We start from the raw sequence: 23812 nt of genomic DNA on the forward strand, positions 1-23812 counted from the left end.
TTATATTGTAGATACTGAATCAGTTGATAATTTTTAAATGTAGTTTGTATGGAGAAATTGAGGTTATGTGATTATCCTAATCGTTTTAAAAATTGATCCTTTTTATTGTATAATGGATAAATTATTTTAAGTCGTGCATTAACATTATAATATTGAGTCATAGAATAAAAATTAACGAAACATAAGTATTCGTAAAAACATTGGAAAATAATTACAAAACAAAACAGTTGTTCAGACAGGATTTTGCATAAGATGAAGTACTGGTAACCAATGGTGTTGTTATTTAAATTGTGTAATCACTACATCATTTATAATAAGATGGTGAAACTAGCGCTGAAGTAGTTTCGGCGATTTCGGACGTGAAAATCGTTGCATTTATAAGGAATTTTTTGTGAAATACAGTTGGTCAGGTTAAACTAGCGCTGAGGTAGTTTCGGTGATATCGAAAGTGAAAATCGTTGAATTTGATTTTTTGTGGAGATGCAGTTGATCGTATATGCAAGGCAAAACAAAGCCTAAACTAACCAAACCTAACCTGTCAGATTCGTGTATGCAAGGTGTATATGCGGAGTACGAAGGGAACTACCTCAACGCTAGTTTAGTCGTTGATCGTATATGTCTAGGCATAATAGAAACTTAAACTAACCAAACCTGACCTGTCACAGATTCGTGTATGCAAGGTGTGTAAGGGGAATACGAAGGAAACTACCTCAAGGTTGGTTTAGCCAAATAAGTTGCCCACCATATTAGCCAGTTTTGTCTCGTTCGGTTTTAATACTATAGGTACTGTTTCGGCTTGTGATAAATGCTTGGAGAGTTTGGAAAAGCCTAACGTTCAATGACACAGAGTGAATTAACATCATTTACGTTTGATACCTCATATTTTCAATTGTAATTAATTATCCCGTTTATGTGTAAGTGTAGGCACATTTTAAAAGTGTGCAAGGGCAGTGAAAACTATTTGATGGAGCAGTGTCTGGTAGATGTCAGATCTTTTTGGAATTTATAAAATTGTCAATTTTTGCTAACTACCCCATATTATTATATTTAAAAGTTTAAAATTACTTGCAAGTTGATGATTTTAACAATATCTAGACAAATATCACTAAATATCAAATTTAGAACATTAAGCCTATTAATTGGGGTGGAATAACACCCCACACGAGTACCAATGTTAGGAAGCACTGCGCGATTTCCTAACAGTTAATAATCATAAACATAATGAACTTATTACAAATAATTTTATTTTAAGTTTAATTATTTTAATTAATACTACCATGCACTGTTCGTGTTAGAGCTATACATTAAAACTGGATCATACATAAATGAGAGAAGTACCGGTACAGGTAAAGTTATTAAAATAATGTTGTAGACTCCTTTAACTATTATGTTTGTAATTAAAAGTATAACTGAGAAAAATATTATTACTGCGTAAAAATTGAATGGAAAATACATATAAGTTAATATAAATTCAGTTAGGCCTATATGAAAATATAAAGACCTCGGGAAATACATAAAATATTTATAAAACATACAGACTATGAAAACAAAATGTCAGACTCATGATTATATTATTATAATGCCGCTAATAACTTTGCAACAAATCATCACTTTGCAAAAAATATTACTGAACAAAATATCACGAAAAAATAATCAAATATCGCCGCCCGATTGCTGTTATTGTATCATGCGCATGCGCAAACCTACGACGTAGAGGAGAAAATATCAGTCACAAAGTACTGAATACGGAGCAGATTTCGATGGCGATAGTTTGTCACAGATATTTTGCGTTATCAGTCACAGGTTTATCTGTGAAAAAAAAATACCTGTGACAAAATATCAGTTTGTGAAATACCGTCCATCTCTAGCTACGAGTAGTCCCAGTTCTGCTCAAACTTGCTGTATCGTGCAGTATAGCGATTTTGCTTTTTGCTTAGTCATGCTTAAACTTGCTTAATCGTGCTATATATCGTTTTTGCACGTTCTCAATCATGTTTAAACTTGCTTAAAGATGCTGTACAGCGTTTTTGGAGTCTTGCTAGATAAGTGTGCGGCATTCCTATATTAATCATTGAAGAAATGTGTTTAAACAAAAACGTTTTCGGTTAAAGGAATCTTGCTAGATTGCCTTACAGTTTTCCAAATAGCTATTTTATTTGTAGTACTCGTGAAAATATTGAATATTTGCAATTTATTACAGCTTCAATTGCCGAAATTGAATTAATGTAGCGACCTTTTTTAACGAGTGCATTCTAGCAGTCTTGATTTGAGGTGATGGTGTGAAAAATCGTTGAATATTTTACGTCTTTTGTTCGGGATTCGCTGGGGTGCAGACCGCATAGTGCTCTTACGCCTTTATCGTGCTCTTATCAGATTATGGCTGAGCAAATAAATCGAAGTTACGTCTCTTAGACACTATCAATCCTCATGGGATACGACACGCTGCAGGGGCGTTCCGAACGAGTCGGATAGAGAGCCTGTATTGCGAAGCGGGAGAACCATCTCTGTATCGACGACGTAATGTATTATATGCTGTTAAGCTCCGCTCGCAGGCTGAGTACAATTCTTACGACTCCTTTCACCATTGCTCTCTTTACGGCCGATACAGTGAAAATCCACGGAGACTTGTCCAGCAGGTGTGAACTGCTCTGAGCTCGACATCCGCCTGCCAGCAGTTCGCACGACCACTCCACCGTGGACTATGCGACGTCCCATGTTTGATGTAAGTCTGAGCCGATGTTTTAAGAATTTTACACCAGCTTTTGTTTATAGACTTCGTTTTAGTGAACTTTTATCACAGTTTCCAAATTATTCATTAGTTTTTAGTGACGGCTCCCGGGTAAATGATTGTGTTGGTTGTTCCTTCTGTACAGGTGGAGAGATATTTAAATATAAACTGAGCCAGTATACCAATGTTTTTACCGCTGAACTGTGTGCTTTTACAGAGCTTTATTGTTTTTCAGTTAGGCAACCCCAGGGCAGATACCTTATCTGCTCCGACTCTTTAAGTGCCATTCAGTCCCTGCAGTCTTTTAATTCTGATGATCCGCTTGTGTTAGCCCAGGAGCTCTTCCACACTCTCCTTTGTTCTGATTATGAAATTGGAGTGGTATGGATTCCTGGTCATGTAGGAATTCCAGGAAATGAGGCTGTGGATGCTGCAGCCAGGGCTGGTGCAATGAATGGCTCTCTGGTATATTGGCGCGAGAGATGGCAGGACATTCAAAAGTACCTGAAATATAAAATATGGTGGCAATGGGGAGGAGAATGGTCTGCACAAGAGAGGAAAAAAAATTACGAAGTATAAAGAATACTGTTTGAGTTTGGGATTCGTCAACAAGATCGTCACGATACGAAGAAGTTTTACTCCTGATTGAGGATTGACCACTGTCGTATCACACGTGGCCATCTCCTACGTGGCGAACCTCAACCGGACTGTGAGATCTGCCGTGAACCAGCTACGGCCAAACATATTTTATTGCATTGTAGAAAATATGATGGTGACCGTCGACAATATGCAATTCGGCCGACTCTACGTGAAGCTCTTCCAAATGATTTTATTTGCGCAAATGTAGTTCTGAGATGTTCGTCGAATACAGGACTTGACAGGGTGATTTAGTTTTTTGATTATGCTCCGGACCGTTTACATCCGGAGGTTACATTTGTTTTTACATACCTGACATTTCGGACCTTTTACATCCGAATGTTTTATAAAATGTTGTTTTGAAATATGCTATACAATTTGTCTGTGGTGGCCTTTGTTTTATTTTATTGATTGCTACCAACTGTCTGGGAACTGGTCTCTTTTATGAGTTTCATGAATCACCTTGTTGAAACTGCATTTGTGTCCCGCGTTTTTACCGTAACAACGTTTTTAAGTTCTTTTTTAGTATTCTGCTTATTGTATTGTTTGCGTTTTTTGTTTTATGAAGAATTTTAGATAAGGGCGCAAATAGCCATAGTAGCTGACGCGCCCTTTTTAAGCAGCACTATCTATCTAGCGTTCTGTTGGGAAAGAGCGATATACTATACAGAGTGTTAAAAAGTATCCAATATTTTAAGAGGTGATAGCATGCATCAAAACAAGAAAATAATGTTTAATAAACATGGGTCCTACGACGCATACTTTGAGATCTGAACACTTGTTCATTGGAGGTGCTCAATATGACATCCATGCATGGCAATGCATTCTCTGTCCTACAATACAGCAGACTACCAGAAAATCATACCGTTGTTGACCCCCTTGGCAAGAAATAATGATACGTCGCAAGGAATACTGAAAACAAAATCTGGTTGCGGATATGAGTGAGGTTCAGCAGATATGATGTGAATTTTCGTGATCAGCATGTGTGGACTGATGAAAATCCCCATGCAGTTGAAGAAACAAGGCATCAGCACCGATTCTCAATCACCGTATGGGCAGGCGTTCTTGGTGATAGACTAATAGGGCCATACGTGCTACCACAGAGACTTTCAGGGCTTTCTTGTTGACGTATTGCCTGCCTTGCTGCGATGTCAGCAGAGACTACAGATGTGGTTCATGCACGATGGTGCACCAGCACATTTTCTCCGCAATGTGCGTGAACACTTGACGCTGGATTGGTCGGGGACCAAATGTGCTGTTCGTATGACATTGAGGGACTTTTTGTAAGAATAATATACGTCATTAATAACTTTTATTCCAATTTTTATAGTTATAATAGACGATACAACAATGTAATGCTCGCAGGTGACCTGGAAGCAGTGAGTCAGCGCCTGGTGCAGCTGTCGAAGGAGCAGGGCTCGACGGACAACATCAGCGTGATCGTGGTGTTCCTGAGGGAGCCGGCCCAGCTCGCCATGGACAGCAACGCGGGGCTTCTCTACAAGCAGAACGGAACTGCCGCGCCGTCCGCCACCGACCTCTACTTCCTGAACCGCCAGGACGACGACGACGACGACCTCGGTCCCGAGACGGACGTTGACGCCGTCGACGACGTCCTGCTGTCCCCGGCCATCGCGGCGTCGAAGGCTGCGGCGCTGAGCAACAACAACCCGTTCAGCCTGGAGGCGGACCTGGAGCTGCAGCGCCAGCAGCTGAAGGACTTCGACCCCGAGAGCGAGCCGCGCCACGACACGCCCACGCCGCCCGCGGACCAGGGTGAGTCCGGGTTACGCTGCTTCACTGAAGGGGGGGGGGATGCGCTGGACTGCAGGGTGGAGAGAGTAAGTCTTCACATGGAAAGGAACTTTGTCCTTTCGCAGTGCAAATGGAGTCGAGAAAACTCGCTGGTGTAACAGGTGTGTTGTTCGATGGCTAAGCCAAGTCAAGGCCGTCGTCAGTTCTAAGTCTGCAAATTGAAAGGTTCTCTGTCCTTTCGCAATGCGAGTAGAGCCGAGTAACCTCGCTTATGTATGGAAGCTGAGCAAGGGCATTTAGGTCGCAAAATTTTGGGAACTCTATAGGGAAGGGCATGTTGGTCCGTGGTCCATTTCTTTTAGGGCTCATCTCGACATTTTGTCTTAGAGCCTTAGTAAAACCTCGGACAAGATGACTTGTCTCAATTTCAGACTAGCCAATTGGCTCTTAGGTGACTGAAACTAAATGGAGTGAGACGGACCGCATGGGCCAGTGGAGCTTCAAGCAGGAGAGCGACTTGCGAAGTGGCTCAGGCTTTTACAGTAACAACACTCACGGTCGCTACAGCCATATTTTCAATAGACACGTCTAAGAACTGATTGGCTAGTCGCCAAAATTAACTCATTCTGCTACTACAAATGTCGGAGTGGACCACGTGCCTGCATCCCCTTTCCCACAAAAGATTCGGGATTTTTCAATATTAAAGCGTAAGTAATGTGAACCTTGGTGCAGGATTGCTCACACAGTGTCAGTGTGCAGGTGTTCCTGCTCTGTCTGCACCCCCCTCACTTACGTGATGACTATGGGTTGCCTCCATATTCGGCTTTCCCCTTCAAAATTCTCTTTGGTTCCTTCAGTGGAATGGATAAACTCGAAGCGAGACAAGTGACCAACAGGCTTGGAGCTCACATTTTCAATTATCCTCAGTCCCAAACTCCATTGTAAGAATGCGTATTTGCGTACCTTTTAAATGTTTTCCCTCCCATTTCCCCCATTCATTCATTCATTCATGCCTTACCTGATGCTCTTACCTGGATATCCCAAGTTACCTTTCGTAGTAGACATATTTACGTAAAAAAATGCATGAGAGAAAGCATGAAGTGAACCGAATTGAATTGTTAGGTGAAGTTGGCCATCATTGGCCCAGTGGTATTCAATTTTTTTTTCTAGCGCCCCCCAAAGTAACTTTTTTTTTTTTCTTTCGAACCCCCAAATTTATTGCAATTAGCGTACAAGACTGTAATGTATTGGGGTCCCATTCTCCAATGAGAATCCATAAACCTTGAATAACTTTGTTGGATAGTAGGTAATTAATAACAAAGCTTTCCTTCATTTTGAACAAATACAATTTATTAATATAATAAGTAAATTAAATGAACGAAGTAATGAAATAAGAAAGAAATGAATATAAACTAATGCTAAAAGTATGCCACCTGCATACATCACACCAAACATCCAATCACGGCATAATATATAAGTTTGTTCTACCATAAAACTTGTCAGACCCACGCAGGGTAAGACTAAAACTGACATATTTATGAAGTCTGGAAAACCAACTTGCCCAAGGGCCAAAGCAAGAGAGAGAGAGAAAATGGAGAATTAAATAACTCATTCTCGTTCTCTAACCCAGAAAATTACCCACTATTCGTACAATAATTAGTTAGCCAATACAAGCTAAATATTACTCGAATAAAAATCATGACAGAAGAACCAGCTCCACAAAATAACTTGAAAACAAAACATGTCCGTCATGGCAGATCAGATATCAAGCATAATGAAACATGAAACGCGGAGTCACAAAATGGCAAACTCTATAAAATATACAATGAAAATAGTGGACGTGAGTGGCGTATTAATGTATTAATTTGATTCTCATCAGACCTGAAACGTCTGTCACAAACCAGGCCAAAACATAGCCCAATATACACTTCAGCTGGAAAATGCGCTCTCTCTCTTTCCACAACCGTCAACAACTCGGAGAAATCCGAGCATGCTGCCTCCATCTCAGCACGCAAGACTCTTCTCTCGGATGAAGCACTTGCCCCCCCAGCAAAACATGGACACCTCTAATGCAGGGGTGCACTTGTCTTCGGGTATATGAAATAATAAATACAAAACAACTAGCAGAGAAAATAACTAAAATACAGAGAAGAAAGTAATAGAAGGAAAAAGAAAGTCACGCAGGATCAACAAAAACTAATCATTAAAGGAAACCGAAAAAGAAAACACAGGGTGCCCAAAAGCAATCGGCACAAGACTGTAATTCATATTATGTGCAAAATAAATTATTAGATATTGATGTGTGAAGTATTAGTGAAGCAAGTAATGAACTGTGTAAAATATTATGAAGCAAAGGATAACAAGAACTGATTTTGCAAAAGAAAATATGTAAACTGCAATAATTATCAAGTATGATGCGGCATTTTTACATAAGTAGTCGGTGGGATAGAGTAAACTCCGCATGCCCCTAGATTGAATACCACTGATCCAGCCAAGCTAGATGGAAGTAGTTCAGTTCTAAAGTCTGTAAGTAATCTTGTCATACTCGTACAAACTTAACACAACTTCCAGTTTCGTTCACTTGCAGCTATTGGTTATGCAGATTAGGTGTTTGCTGAGTAGGCTGATACAGGTCACTTCAACTTCGTACCTCAAGCTATCTTGTGAGGTCACCTGGAGTCCTCTGGTGGTTTGCATGGTGATGCAAACTGTGAATAGTAGTATGATATTCCATCTTCAGGCATTTTGTACTGAAAAGTGATTGTACGAGACGATAAATGTCAGCATCTGATCTCTTTACTGTGCACGTGCTCTCTGTGAAGGTGTTTGGCCCCGTTGTAAGCATAAAAATGTTTTATTCACCGCATACTTGATCCATCTTGATCACACATACAATTTCTTATCCAGATGGCAGAAAATAGGAAAGATTGGAGAATGCTGAGTTTGCAGTGAATGACCTGCCCTTGGGCAGAAAACTATGAATGAAGGCTCGGGCTCCATTGTTGGTCTACGTTAATGCATTTCTATCCGGTGATGTTACTTTATATTGTCGGCAGATTTCATAATTTATTATTCCAGCTACTGTTATCCAAGCCAAACGTTCTTGTAGCTTGATCTATAAAATCAAAAGCTTTGGATAGATCCATATAACGATCTATAGAGACTGAAGTTGTTCCTATTTATTATTTATTTAATGCAGAGGTAATTGACAGATGTCATTAACCTTACAATGACTATAAGCAAAAGAAACAGAGAATATACGAGGACAGTTGCAAGAGTACAACTTAAAAGTAAATAGTTTAGAAATTCATCATTTTTTCTCTGGCCTCCTGTTATCTGTCCATAAGACTGAGTGATGAGCAAATTTTGATGTGATCAGTGTCCATGACGTCCAAGGTATTGCAGAGAATACAGTCTGGGCTTGGTAGCAGCATCAGAGTTTAGTACATACAGTCACGAAGCTTGAGTTTTGAGGGTACTAGGAACAATAGACTGCAGGTACTATTTCGCATTGTCTATAATTAGGCGATAGTAGCGATTCTAGTGGTTAGCAACTATCTATGGATGCATATTTACTACGTATTGAGCTTCGTGATTGTATATACTAGACTGTGGTTGCATATCTAGGCGACGAAGATTTCAAGGGCAAGTTTCATTATAATTAATTTTAAAAATAAATCTAATGATGTAGTTTCGAAAAATGCCCCAAATATCCCCTCTGAATTTTATCTTTCCCCTGAAAATCCCCCAAACCTTCCACTGGAAAAGTGTTTTCCCCCCAAATTTGGGGGAGGGGAACCCTGACGTTGGCAACATTGAGAGGGAAAGAGGAACAGCTAACAGACATTCAAACTAACCATTGTACAGTATTATTGTTGAAATTCTTTTTGACGAAAATACGTTCCATTCATTGTTGAATTTCCTGGTAGTGGTAGTGTTAATCCATGAAAACTGACCTTTAATGTTGCTTACATGTATAAGCATGTGAGTAAATAGTGAAATAACTGAACTTTACATTGATTTAGACATTTTAAGCCGAATATTAACGAACTGGGTTGTAACAATAATTTTAGAGCACTATCAAACTAGCTTTCAATTTTCATGAAACGTTAATGTTAATCATTATTTTTTCCTTTTTCCTAAAGGAACAAAATAAATCCGATGTCTGGTTATAACCTAACTTACAAGTGCAAAGGGAGAACTACCTCTGCGAGGCGTTGGCGATATGAAATTTCATACAGGCAGCAATAATTCCATTAAGATTCTGTAGATATAGAAGGTATGAAGCACAGACTTACAACGTAAGTGCTGTATTGCCTAAGTTGATTTACTACCCGTACTATTATTTATTTCCTATGTTTACTTTTTCCCTTTCTCACTTTATCTGTAGCTTCATTTTACTACCTGTCTGCTCTCTTTGTATTTTCTCTTTCTACCTCAGGCTAGAAGTGCCCTTTACTTTTTCGTAATTGTAATCGTATATCTGATGTGTATGTATTCGAATTTTCGTCCGAGAAGAGATTCTAGTTTCTAGAGTATTGAATACATCTCGTAATTTGTACATGTCAAAATATCAAGTGTTAGAAATTCTCAATTTCAGCAACAAATACAGAAAAATTCTACACAAATATGCAACATGTTCAGCCTCTGTTATACCATAATTTTATTTTCAACTAGCCGCACCCGTGCGCTCTGCTGCACCCGTTAGAAATAAATATAAAGTAATTACATAATTAAAATAGGACGTTTGATCCAGGGAACATTCGTGTTTGATAGAAGGATAAATCGTTTAATATGTTACTTAATTTAAATTGTATTTAAATAATTAAAATGCGGTCATTTTGGTTCAGAGAGCAATCATTTGGTGCTATGACAATTCCTTTAATATGTTTTTTAATTGTGATTACATGCAACCATAGTTTAATGAAGATTGACATAGTTTTAATGTGTATACTTTATATTACTTGCTATATGTTTCAGAAGTTACTGTAATAACATTGTAGAATTATGTCCATCTAGAGAAACTACACTTTCCAATGGTGAAATAATAATTAAACAATTATCTTCCGATATTACTTCATACAAACACAGAAACATTCTCTTAGGCTATGTTTAATAGCTTTCGATTGTTGTTGCCCAAGGCCCCTTATAGACGAAGTCATTTGTTTTTATTTCAGTACAGCGCCTTAGATGGTGTTGTTATTGTAATTTTAAAACTCATTTATCTCATTAAATATCAGTCCTATCAAAATTTTGTATAGAATAAAACCTATCGGAAATTATTTTTAAAGAAACTTTTGTTATGTAACATTTTTCATGCAAATCAATAATAAGCGAGATATTCCGATTTATTTAATTCAGGTCCCCTTATAACCCCCCTTTTAAATAAAGTATTTTGAATGCCATATAGTCTAAAAATCCAAGTTACAACGAACTTAATTTATACTCCAATTTTCATACAAATCGAATTTATATTCCAAGTTTCATACAAATTGGTTCAGCCATTATCGCGTGAAAAGGTAACAAACATCCAGACAGACAGACATACAAACAAAAATTTCAAAAAAGCGTTTTTCGGTTTCAGGATGGTTAATTATACATGTTAACACCAATTAGTTTTGGAAAATCTAAAATTACCAGAAAAATTTCGGCTACAGATTTATTATTAGTATAGATTTTGTACTATCAAAATCGGCTTTGTATTTCAGTTCCAAGTAATGGTCTGCAGGTGATTTGGCACCGTCCTCCACGATGACTCAAACACGCCTGACCGACCGGTGTTCGAAACCAAGACTGCGTAATTAATTGTTGGGTTTTATATTGATTGATCAACTGTTGATGTCGGTGGGTGTGGTGCTGCGGAGCGTGCGCACTTGTGTGCGATAGTGGCTCCATCTGGCCTCCGCTAGGGTCGCTGCGCTCAGTTGGCTCGCGACAGTGGCGCGCGGCGGAGGTCGGACAGCTCAGTGAGTATCGCACACGTCAGCCTGCGCTTGTGACGTCAGAATAACGGAGGGCAGCCAGGGCGTGGTGCGGCCCACTTTGGCTAATTTTGGTTATTTCTAATCTTCCCAATTTCGATATAACTCAGGACGTGAACACGGCTGCAGTGTTGCCTTATCGACGCAGTGCACCCGCATGAGTTGCTTGGGATGGGGGTGAAGTGTACATACAGTGCGTCTGATACGTAACTTGTTAGCGTTTTGAAAACTGCTTATTATGGCTGCAGCGAAATTACCGAAAACTATATTCGATACGTACGACACATGCATAGATCTCTTAACTAGCAAGCGGATGCGTCCAGTAAGCAAGGTACGAAGTGCAAATTTCTGTATTCTTATCTCGGTTTAATATATCCTCAAAATTGTTTACTTTCCTCCGCCGACGAACTAACCTGTTCACAGGAGGTTGTATAGTTGCAATCGATGGCATTCTGCGTATACACGTTCCCGCAGTTTGTAATATTTTAACTCTTTTCGCAGTCTGACTCGATGTTGTTTGTTCTTTTGTAATCTAGTATGCACAGTGTGTATGACTTCCTAGATTTGCAAAGAAAGAAAACTGGCAGGACACGTTTGGCAAGCCGAATATGGTTGCACCTGTTGGGTCGTTCAAGCAGAATAACACTGTTCTCAGTAGCAGGTTTCTTTGCAACTTGTCACCCTGTTACTAGAATGTAGGATGATTAATCATTGTTACCAGAACAGTATCGTTTTAAAGCAAAGGAAGTGTTATAATCAGCTTGATTACAAAGATGTGTGGCAACAGCGTCGTTTTAGTGACAGGTTATGCACTGTGATGACGTAATGTTTTCAAAGCAGGTTACTGAATAAGAAATGAGGCTCTGGTATCGATGGTTATTTTAAGATTGTAATATAATGCAGTACACTTCTATGTTATACGACAGAATACTTCGAAAGAAACTTTCTGTTGCTATCGCTGTGAAATTACTCCTTTTCATATTTCCAGTATTGTCCTAGGAGGCCTGAAGGACTTCCATGTGAGAGAGAAAAAATGCAAGTTAAAACATTCTTAAAGTGGATACAACTTCTGACTTCCATGACACCTGGAATTACACATGTTAGTGTGAAAAGCCGTGTTTTAAGTTTAAGAACTACCGGTACCGATATTTATTACCTGAATGTACATTGAAACTGCAGTAGGCCTATCAGTGTTCGCATTTGTTTTATTTATTACAGAAGTCCATATGTGATAGGAAACGTTACCACGAAGCAGTGGAAGGCAATAGAAACACTTGTACCAATGTGTACAGTTAAAAATATCTCTTCTTCTCCCATACCTACAGATTAGTTCACCTTACAGTGTTGCCAAGTTATCTTGTTTGCTACAAACTTAGCAGCAGAGCTGTGTGCAAATAACACAGCTTCATGGCTGCCACTTGTAGAATGCATACTGTATGCCAGTGACAAGTTTTTTAGGCTGTAGGCGCATGAAGAATCCTGTGATACGGAGTAAGGCTTGGCATTTGATACAGAGTTCTCCTGTTTACAGGCTGTAAGGATCCGTCGTGCTGTCTACGTTCTAAAGCTGACTTGAAAAGCCTTTTTGCATTATTTTAGCTTTCATGTTTTCGTCACTGTTGTCAGATTCTATCCCTTCAGACGTGTCCCATACCCTTGGTACAAGTCCATGCACCTTCTGGATGTTTAGTTTAGAGTTTGAGAAAGAGATTTTATATTTGGATGTTAGGACTCACGTGAATGACAGATTATTTCTACAGTAGATCTGTGTTGTGGTTTGTCTTGTATTTGCTTCGTATTCGGGTGAAATTTGCAGTTCCGTTGCTGTGTATCTATCTTATTGCAAATGTCCACAGGTTCTGTCTGGTAACCCACAGAAGTACCTAATTGAAGACGTAAAGAGTGATAACGCACAATGTAAACATTTTTTTAGTTACTTGGATTTGAATATTCAAATAGTTTTAATGTGACGTATACATATGTGTGTTTATCTTGTAACTGTTACAAATCAAAGCGTTCAAGAACTTGAGAAAAATATCATTTTGGTATTTTTCAGCCATTCCATGCTAAACTGAGCCTGGACATTGTTTTTTAAAGTTTAGTATTTCTTTCTGGACACTAATAATAATAAACCCTTATTACTAATATTTTACAGTAGAAATAAGTTCACTGTATGTGTTTATTTTAGGAACAAATGTGAAGTGTGTACATGCTGAACTTGTGTGAAAAATGATCAATGTTGGGAGTCCTTGAATTGTTCCCTCTTTTCATAAATTAGCTGCTCTGCTGTCATCTTGTCTACAGCAGTAATTTTCTTTCTCATTTCAGGAATTCATTCTAAAAGCAGGTGACGTAGATAAAGAGTTTTAATTACATTAATGGTAACAGTTGTGTGTGTCACACTCTTCCCAAAAATTACTCTGAAGTTTATTTTATTTTTATCAATAAGAAACTATAAAAGAAATAAAAGTTTACAGAAGTAAGGTTAAATCACTAGTCAATACAATCTGAATATTACTTTTGCTTGATTCAGAATTAAGACATAATAAAGCTCTGGTTAATATGTCACGCCCATCCTACATAGTATGACTGAGGTTATTGAACTTTATTTACTACTAGCCATACCTGTGCGCTTTGCTGCACTTCTTAAAATTAAATATTGACAAATCTAAATATAATTTTATAATTACTTAGTGAATAATAGCTTTTTGTATGTTGTTAGTCGTTTGCTTCGGAGTCATTTTCAAAGTTGTGTTTAAAACTTTGAATTTAACTGTTATTATCATGCAGTATTTCCTGGAGTAGTTCAGTCAACTCTACTTTTAAGATTGATACTATCCCGGTTGGGGCACGCTACCTGGTTGAGGTATTTTCCGGGGTTTTTCCTCAACCCAATATGAGCAAATGCTGGTAACTATCGGTTCTGGAACCTGAACTCATTTCATCCAGTATTATCACCTTTTTTCTCATTCAGAGGCTAAATAACCTAAGATGTTGATACAGCGTTGTAAAATAACCTACTAAAAAAAAAGGTAAAAAATTCATACTGTATTAGACCTAATAGACAATTGGTCAGCATCTAAAATGAAATACACTTGAAAGAACTGAAGGCTATTCTCAGCTGGAAGAAGATTTCCAATTAAATGATAAGCCTATGCTTGAACTTTAAATGATGGTTAGAATTTACTTTAGCCTATGTATTTCTTTTGCACCGAACGATGTCACTAGAAATAAGATGTTGTACGGTCTTATTTAGAAAGTGTGTTTATAATGCATGTACTCCGATAAGTAAGTTTTTAATTTGTTGTGGGAGCTCTTGAGTCTCAGGAGGAACAAATTTACAACAGTGCGACATAGTCTGCTTGGCTAATTACCCAATTGTTTTACATTGCTTTTATTGCATAGTTTATTCATTTTATGTACTTTAATACGATTCAATTGAGCATAGTTAAAATTTGGATTATAAAATATTGGAATGCTAAGCTAACGTACTATTACTGCATACTAAATCAATACCCTCTCGTTGTTTGTTAATTCTCAGAGATGAAAATGAATGTGATAGGTCTATATGAACATTATTCTAAGAAATACAGGAAACGAATATACAGAATAGCCTATCAAGTTTTCTGTGCACAAGAATCTATTTTAATCTTACCTGTTCTCAATTCACTCAGAAGTTACTGTAATAACATTATAGCATTATGTCCATCTAGAGAAACTACAATTTCCAATTGTGAAATAATAATTATACAAATTGGTTAATTAGCTTCTGAGATTACTTCATACAGACACAGAAACATGTTAAATGAATAGCTTCCGTTTGTTGTTGTCCAAGGTCCCTTATAGACGAAGTCATTTGTTTTCATTTCATTACAGCCCATTAGATGGCGATAATAAAACGCATTGTTATTTTAAAACTCATTTATCTCATTAAATATCAGTACTATAACATTTTTGCATAGAATAAAATTTTTCTGAAATAATTTTTAAAGAAACTTTTGTTATGTAACATTTTTCATGAAAATCAATAATAAGGGAGATATTTGAATTTATTTAATTCAGGCCCCCCTTATAACCCTCTCTTTTAAATAATGTATTTTAAATGTCATATAGCCTAAAATCTAAGTTAGAACGAACTTCATGTATATTCCAATTTTCATATAAATCGGTTCAGCCATTATCACGTGAAAAGGTAAACATCCAGACAGACAGACATACAAACAAAAATTTCAAAAAAGCGATTTTTGGTTTCAGAATGATTAATTATTCATGTTGACACCAATTATTTTTGGAAAAGCGAAAATTATCAGATAAATTTCGGTCACAGATTTATTATGAGTATAGATTACCTGTGGAAAAGTGAATTAAATTAAATTAAGTTGGAGTTTATAAGAGATTTCTGTGGTTGTATGTGTTCATGTCATATAGGCTCATTCTCACAATATGGATAGTTTAAAAAATATATATATGAATTTTGTTCTTGCTCCAAAACATAACACATTTCAAATGCTTTCCTTCTTATTCTTCATTTATGAATACAGAAAAGAGAGAAAAGTGGAGAACATCAAAACAGAATTGGAGAAGGAAACTGAATGTAAATGAAGAAGCCACAAAAGTTTACTTGGTGAAGGAAAGTGAGAGAGATAGGAAGAGGGAAGCAAATGCAAAGAAATGATTATCTGCAGACATGAACAAACTGAAGGCCAAAGGACGTAAGGATGCTGAAGAGAGCAGCAGGCAAAGGCTGGAAATGGAACTCCTGAGCTTGGTTCTTACAAGTGTGTGCAGTCACTTGGTTTGTAAGGCAGTTAAGAGTGAAGAAGGTGCTTCCTACAAGCCTGAGTAAAAACAGGCAGTTACTGAAAAACTTTTGGAAGCAAATTCAGATGTTCCAAGTACAGTGTTCAAGAAAAAGAAGAAATCTTGGAACGAGGTTCTAGCAGCTGAAGAAGATGAAGTTAAAATTATGTGCTTGAGAGAGTGTGACGGAGAAAACACTCAGGTTTTCAGAATGGATGAAATTGATGTCTTATGTTTCATATGAACAACTGGTAGGTATTCTTCCAGAACCAACTATAAAGGTTACAGGAAACAAGACCATTATGTATTTTCTAGAATTATTATTGTTCTTGAACAATCTTAGAACTAAGGACCAGTTTCACGTATGCACATGAGCACTGCTTTCAAATGCGATCGTAAAGGTATTCTCAGACTCTTTCTTTCCATAGTCGCTGCATCGTTTATAGCACCGCTCAGGTTAGAGGAATCTCATCTCTGATGATAATATATAAAACTTCCCGCTTAACCGAGTCTTGTGCTTTTTTGAAATGTATGAATAACTGATGTATTGTACACTGTATACAATCATTTTTTCTTCAATATCTGTCAAATAGAAAAAATCTTATAAATAGTTGCTCTATTATGCCTAAAACCACATTGGTGATCCCCAATAACTTCATCTACATAAGGAGTTAATCTTCTCGATTCTTTCTTAGATTACTTTATGCCTTTATATACGACAAATCTCTAATGTTTTCATTCTGTTATTTTTCTCTACCTCGTTCAGTTTTTCGTTTAAGTAATCTCTCTTTTTATTCCTAAGTGTACGACTTCCTTCAGGCCTTTCATTGAAATAATTATCTCTATTCGCCCAACTGTATCCTGCAAGAATTTCAGTTCTGCCTGTTTCCTTCTTTCTACTACCATGGAGTAATCTCACGGTTTCTTTTTCTTAGTTTCATTATAACTTATGCTCTGCTCAGCTGCAATTTTAATATTTATCTCTGATATTTTTTCACACATCATTAACATAACTTCCAAAAGTATCAAACCTATTTGAAATTTCGACCAGATAATATTGCTTAGTTTCCTCGTCCTTCAATGTCGGATTATTGAATCTCCTAATATTAACTTGTTGCTCTACTCGCTTGGTTACTGATACTTACTCTTAATTCAGAATTATGGTCGGAATTAGTCTGTCACTGAAGGGTCGAATGTCTGCGATATTAATATATCTTCATTTATCCTTTGAGATGTGATGTATTTGGTTTTACTAAAAATTCAGAAAGAAAATCTGTTTCTTTGGGGGAGGGAGGCTCGAGTTCCCCTCCCTCCATGGGTCCAGCAGGCAGAATATTAGCGTGGGGCTTTTTACTTCAGGGGATTCAGTAGGTCACTCTGTAAGAAGCCAGAAAGTGTTATGTTCCAGTTTTTCGAATTTAGTTTTACTCAATCTAAGAGAGATGCATCCATACGAGCATATCACATTGAATGGGTTCTGTCGTAGTTCAACTGTAAGTTGCAGCAAAAGGTACTTGGCAGTGTTTCTTCCATCAGTATTTCAGAAACTTGTTTTTGACACTTAGCCTCTTTGGAAAGATAGGTCTTCAATTATATATTGTAGGAAACTTAAAATTTTGTTGATTCATTCATTGGTTTCTGCTCAAGGGCAGGTCCTTCACTGCAAGCCCAGCATTCTTCATTCTACCCTATTTTTTGCCTTTCTCTTAGTCTCTGCATACAATCAATATATCTTCATGTTATGACCTAATATATTCTTCTGTCCCGAAATTTTCTCCTCTTCACCATTCCTTCCAGTGAAAGTTTAAATTCAAGATCTATTGTTATAACATTTTTATTTGATTGAATATCTTTGATATTTATGGAATCTGTATTTTTTTTTCTTCAGTTATTTTGTATAGTGATGATTATATAAAGTAACAGATAGTACATACCTATAGATAGTAACAAAAAGAGTAATTGAGGACCGTTGTTGCAAAACTTGCGAACTGAAAAAACTAGATTTTACAGGAGAGACAAAACACTATAGTAAGCAAGTTTTGCTGTATCTCTCACTTATAGCAGAAAGCAAGTTTTGAAAAAACTATCACCTTTTGACATGCTGCAATGAAGAGAAATAACCCAATTTTACTAAGATGCTTTGAACATCATGTAGAGGCCTGCTTTATGTTAACAAATCCATGAAAATCTCAATTTTGCAAATTTTGCCGTTAGAAAGTTTTGCAAAAAGGTCCTCAATTGGAACAGTAGTAGGTGCCGAATCTAGGGAATCATGTAGGACCATTTACAAAAAATTACAAATAATGCACATGGCTTGTCAGTATATTTTTTCATTAATAAACTTCCTCATATGTAATATTGAAAACTTAGTAACTTATTCAACAGTTCATAGCATAAATTGTCGTCAGAAAATAACTTTCATACTCCATAGGTAAGTCTATCATGTTATAAAAAAAAAAAAGGAGTGCGTTGTATTATTTAGCAGTAAAAATGTTTAATAACTTCCTTATTGATATAAAAAATCAAACTTAAAATACAAGATTTTTTTTAGGGCCAAATTAAAGAAGAATCTAATTTCTGACACATACTATTCTGTAGATGAATTTGACATTCAACAACACTTCATGAATATTTCTATCTTGTTTTAAGTATCAATACTAACCACTTGAATTATAGTAGTAGGCTATATTGTAAAACCATTCTGTACATATTTTAGCTAGATTGTGACTATGAATTAAGACTTTGTAGTACTATTTAGATTTTTTTTTTTTTTTTTTGTATGTTCCATATTCTAGCTGTGAAGCGATGTATGAATACCATGGAATGTAAATGAATACAATACAATACAAGGGAAATATAAATATTGATCGTTCAATTTTATTAGCTCCTATATTTGTTACGTCAAATCCTTCAGTGGGCAGTTTCATCTTAGCCAATGACCCAGTCATTTTCTTCTTCTCTTCCTGATCAGCTTCAGCATTATTCTATCTTCTTGTATTGTATATTTTACAAGCTCCATTCTTCTCCATATCCACATTTCAAATGCTTCCAGTCATTTCTCTTCGTAATATCCATATTTCTGCTATACTCCACACAGAGTACTTCACTGTTTTTAGTTATTTTTCCAGAGGTCTATTAATAGCTTCCTTTGCTAGTGCTCTCCTCCATTTGACTTCATGGCAGCAACTCATGTTGCTGCTTATAGTATTTGAAACGGTCCACTTGTTCTATTGCAGCATTTCGAATTCGCACTTTTATCTTTTTTTTTCTTTCTTTCTATGACCATCATCTTCGTCTTGTTTGCATTTATATTCATTCCATACTGCTCACAGCTGTCATTTAGTTCCAGTAGCATATTCCTTAGTATCATTTCTTCTTCTGCCAACTGCGTCATTTTATCAGCAAATAATCTTACGCACTTTATTTTTATTCCTACTGTCACCCGTCCTGTCTTCTGGAAACAGTTTCTCCGTGTTGTATTTTGTTTATTAGCTTCCGTTAATTTTTAAGTGGATTATTTTACGATGCTTTATCAATATCTATGATTATCAAGCATCTGAATGGTATGAAGGTGATAATACCAGCAAAATGAGTCCAGAGTCCAGCATCTATAGTTAACCAACATTTGCTCTTAATGGGTTAAGGGAAAACCCCGGAAAAAAAAAAAACCTCAACCAGGTAACTTGTCCCAACCAGGATTGCGGGAGTAGTCCACTTCTTGTGAAGAATTACCCTAAATTTTATTGATCTATTTCCTTGAATGGCATCTTGGTTTTGTTTTTACTGCAGTCGTTATAAAATTTACTGTAGCGTATTAGTATTATTTATTTGATATTGTTTACCATTCTTCTTAGACCTATTATCATTGTGTATTATTTTAAGTAATTTTCCAAGCTAATTCTTGAGTAAGTTCCATTTCATTGATATTGTATATTGAAAGAAACTAGCGAAACATTGTAGTCCTCGTAGTCATGATTGTGTGGACACAGCAGTTGTTTGCATATTTTTGCACTGTTCAGTTGCAGGTGAGCCGGGTGTTGCTGCATTAGTGCCGGAGTCGGACAATGTAGCAGAGAGTGGGGAGGATTCTGAGGACGAGTGGAACTACTACCGTGTGGAACCGTCAGCAGACGAGAGTCAGCAAAGCACACAGCCAGTATGTAACATTGCAGATGTCAAGATTATGATCGCACTGCACTTGTTTGTTCCTAGAATTTGTGCATTCGGCAATAATTGGTTGAGTGAGAGAAAATGAAAATGAAGTGAATTTTTTTTTACATTGTCAGTAAGCTAGTAGTGGGCATAGACAAATAAATAGAAAGACCCCCAACTCAATGCATTACCTTTGACACGCTATTGACGCGACGTCGAGACACTTGGCGGCAAAACATCGGAACTACATCTCGTTACACCAGGATCTCCTATATTACCGGACCTGACACTGGCATCCAAGATGGCGGCCGGGAGAGGGATTTCGTAGATTGCAATGAGTTAAAATAAATACGGCATCGATGAGATTATTTTAACAAAATTCTCAATGAAACAATTAATAATAAAGTTCCGTACCTACATAAATGAACATAGTGCAATCAGTAACATAAAAATATGCCTACATACACCAATAATAAAAGAAAACAACTGATTAAAAGCTTCAATACGTTATTATATTAGGCCTAGGCCTATGTGTTTTTATATATGAATATTGGCAATTGCCTAATTAACTCCTGTAAAATTCAGATTTGTGAGGAAATAGAAGACAGTAATACAATACTGAATAGCTGCTACTTCAGGATTTAGGAAATCTTACCTGGATTATACAAATAGATTTCATCAGCAACTGGAAATTATATAATATGGAGTCCTGTCTTCCTAGTCACTAAACTCTGTCACTGTATTCACTGAGATTGATTAAAAATAAAACTAGCTATTCACTACGTACAGTTTAACACTGTGCCCACTGATGTTGATTTAGAATGAAATGACACTATCCACTGTATCCACTGATGCTGATTCAGAATGAAATGACACTATTCACTGTGGTTTCTCGCTATATCCACTGATGTTGATTCAGAATGAAATGACACTATTCACTGTGGTTTCTCGCTATATCCACTGATGTTGATTCAGAATGAAATGACACTATTCACTGTGGTTTCTCGCTATATCCACTGATGTTGATTCAGAATGAAATGACACTATTCACTATGGTTTCTCACTATATCCACTGATGCTGATTCAGAATGCAATGACACTATTCACTGTGGTTTCTCGCTATATCCACTGATGTTGATTTAGAGTGAAATGGCAATATTCACTATACCTTATCACTGTAATATCCACTTATACATAGGCCTACACAAGGGATTAGATAGGCTGTAAACTAAAAACGATGAAGAATTCACGGCTTGGAGAGCACAGCACTGTAATTTCTCACTGTATCCACTAATGTTAATTCAGAATGAAATGACACTATTCACTATAGCTTATCACTGTAATATCCACTTATGCATAGGCCTACACAAGGGATTAGATAGGCTGTAAACTAAAAACGATGAAGAATTCACAGCTTGGAGAGCACAGCACTGTAATTTCTCACTGTATCCACTAATGTTAATTCAGAATGAAATGACACTATTCACTATAGCTTATCACTGTAATATCCCCTTATACATAGGCCTACACAAGGGATTAGATAGGCTGTAAACTAAAAACGATGAAGAATTCACGGCTTGGAGAGCACAGCACTGTAATTTCTCACTGTATCCACTAATGTTAATTCAGAATGAAATGACACTATTCACTATAGCTTATCACTGTAATATCCACTTATGCATAGGCCTACACAAGGGATTAGATAGGCTGTAAACTAAAAACGATGAAGAATTCACGGCGTGGAGAGCACAGCAGCCAATTTTTTGAACTTGGAACACTTTCGGTGGGTTTTATTTTTGTCTTTCAATGGACCTTGCAGTAATTATTAATAAATAAGTTGGCCAAAACCTTGCTGCACTTCACTGCTAGTTTTCTTACCACTGAGTTGTTTGTTGGGGTAAAATGTTCACGATGAATGCTTCTTGTCCACTTATCCCTTAAATCTTTATCTTTTAGAAACAAAAATACATGTACAAACGGACTTTCTTTATTGTAATTCGATTTGCAACCTGGTACACTACACGTGCGAGGCATTTTAACTTTAACAACATAACACTTCCAAGCTTTCTCTACGAAAACAATTTATATTAATTATAATGTCACAATTCTATTATTATATACTAACTTATAAACCCTTCAACGATTACACTAGAGGCAAATGATACAAGAAATACAATAAACATTCACATGAAGTACGTATACTTTCACACTTGCATTACCACTCTATTGTCCACCATGTTTGTTTACTTCCGCTCACAGTGTCAGGTCTGGTAATATAGGAGGTCCTGCGTTACACCCTAGATCATATATACTAACAGATAGCTCTTTTATATAGGCTTTAGGGTTTGCAGTCGAGGCCGGCTTGATGTAGTTCAATAATCGTCAACAGATGGCACAATGACCAACACCATCACGAGACACGAACTCTAAATCGATTATTTCTTGCTTACGAGATAATCTCGGTATGTACTGTCGACAACTGATGACCATGGATAAATATTATTGGCCTATATGACCTTGGCAACTTGGCAAGTTCGGAACATAGACAAGTTCGGAACGAGACAGCTATTTATAGTTGTCACGTGGGCGAAGCGAAGAGATAAGATAAAGTACGCCTTTGTATTGAATATAATTCAGAATCTCTGCCAGGCAAAGCAATATGTAGACCATGTTGTAATGGTACCGTATCGGGCGGCAATAATATGATTCGTTATCTCTTCTGTTTTTATATATTTGTCGTGAATATTATTTATATTATCAACTGAGTGTATAACATAATTTATCCGTTAATTGTTATTTTATTAATGATAAATCCAAAGAACAATGGAAAATAAGGGACTGAAAAATAAATGAAATAAGAGAATTTGACGTTCATGATTATAATGTTGTCGGAGTTTTATTATACTTTACTTTGAATTATTTTAACTTGCACCACAAAAGCGTATGAAAATTAATGTTAACATTACCTATTTAGTTATGATAGTATATTGGAAAATTTGTGCATATAGCCTGATTACAATATATAAATAATACTATCCTAACCTAAGCAGTAGTAGTCTTGTTTATTTCATACATGTTCGTATAATTATACAAACACAAGAATAATCTAGTTTGCAGCCTGTGATGTCTCGTTTACAGTATTATATAATATACATATTACGATATTTACTAGGTACTTTAACAATATATAGTTAATAATATTATAAAGTATACAGGCCTAATGCATTACCAAGAAATACCCCTTCCCTCACATTTTCAATACTGTTTACCTCAAAAGGCCTTCACACCTTATTAGACACTGGATTAAAATAGTCATGTTCATGTAGGCCTACAACATTACATTTTTTTGTCACTACTCCTGATCCCATTCTAACAGTTTCAGGTTTTGTAATTTGTAACAATACTATCAATACTGATGGGTCATTCCATAGTGACACACATAACATTTTCGAAGTAACTATGATCGTCACAGGATATTTAATTAAATACTTAAGAGTTTATGAAAGAGACATCACTGTCTTTTAACGTAAGCATTCCAAAATATAAACAGAAAATCTTAATGAAAAGGAATAATTAATAATGTAAAAAATATGAAATATTATATGGTGTGACATATGAACATTTTCTTGCCACTTAATTTATTACCAAAATGGAAAATGTTCATATTATTGTGCCAAATGACATAAATAGTTGTTTTCCAAAGAATTAAGACACTTGTGTAGCACATGTAACTGCTGACGTACTTTAATAAAAATAACGG

The 23812-nt window shown here is 36.5% G+C and overlaps 1 protein-coding gene across 3 annotated transcripts in view; it reads left to right on the forward strand.

Moving 5' to 3' along the window:
- Positions 1–23812, forward strand: part of LOC138715781 (platelet binding protein GspB-like) — a 173629-nt gene that overhangs the window by 129037 nt on the left and 20780 nt on the right. For all 3 annotated transcript variants that reach the window (XM_069848844.1, XM_069848845.1, XM_069848846.1), the window contains 2 exons: positions 4730–5140; positions 19920–20056. In XM_069848844.1, the coding sequence (XP_069704945.1) occupies positions 4730–5140; positions 19920–20056 (548 nt within the window). The remainder of the gene's footprint in view (positions 1–4729; positions 5141–19919; positions 20057–23812) is intronic.

Source organism: Periplaneta americana, chromosome 15 (genome assembly GCF_040183065.1).
Source record: "Periplaneta americana isolate PAMFEO1 chromosome 15, P.americana_PAMFEO1_priV1, whole genome shotgun sequence".
In the NCBI taxonomy this organism is placed as follows: domain Eukaryota; kingdom Metazoa; phylum Arthropoda; class Insecta; order Blattodea; family Blattidae; genus Periplaneta; species Periplaneta americana.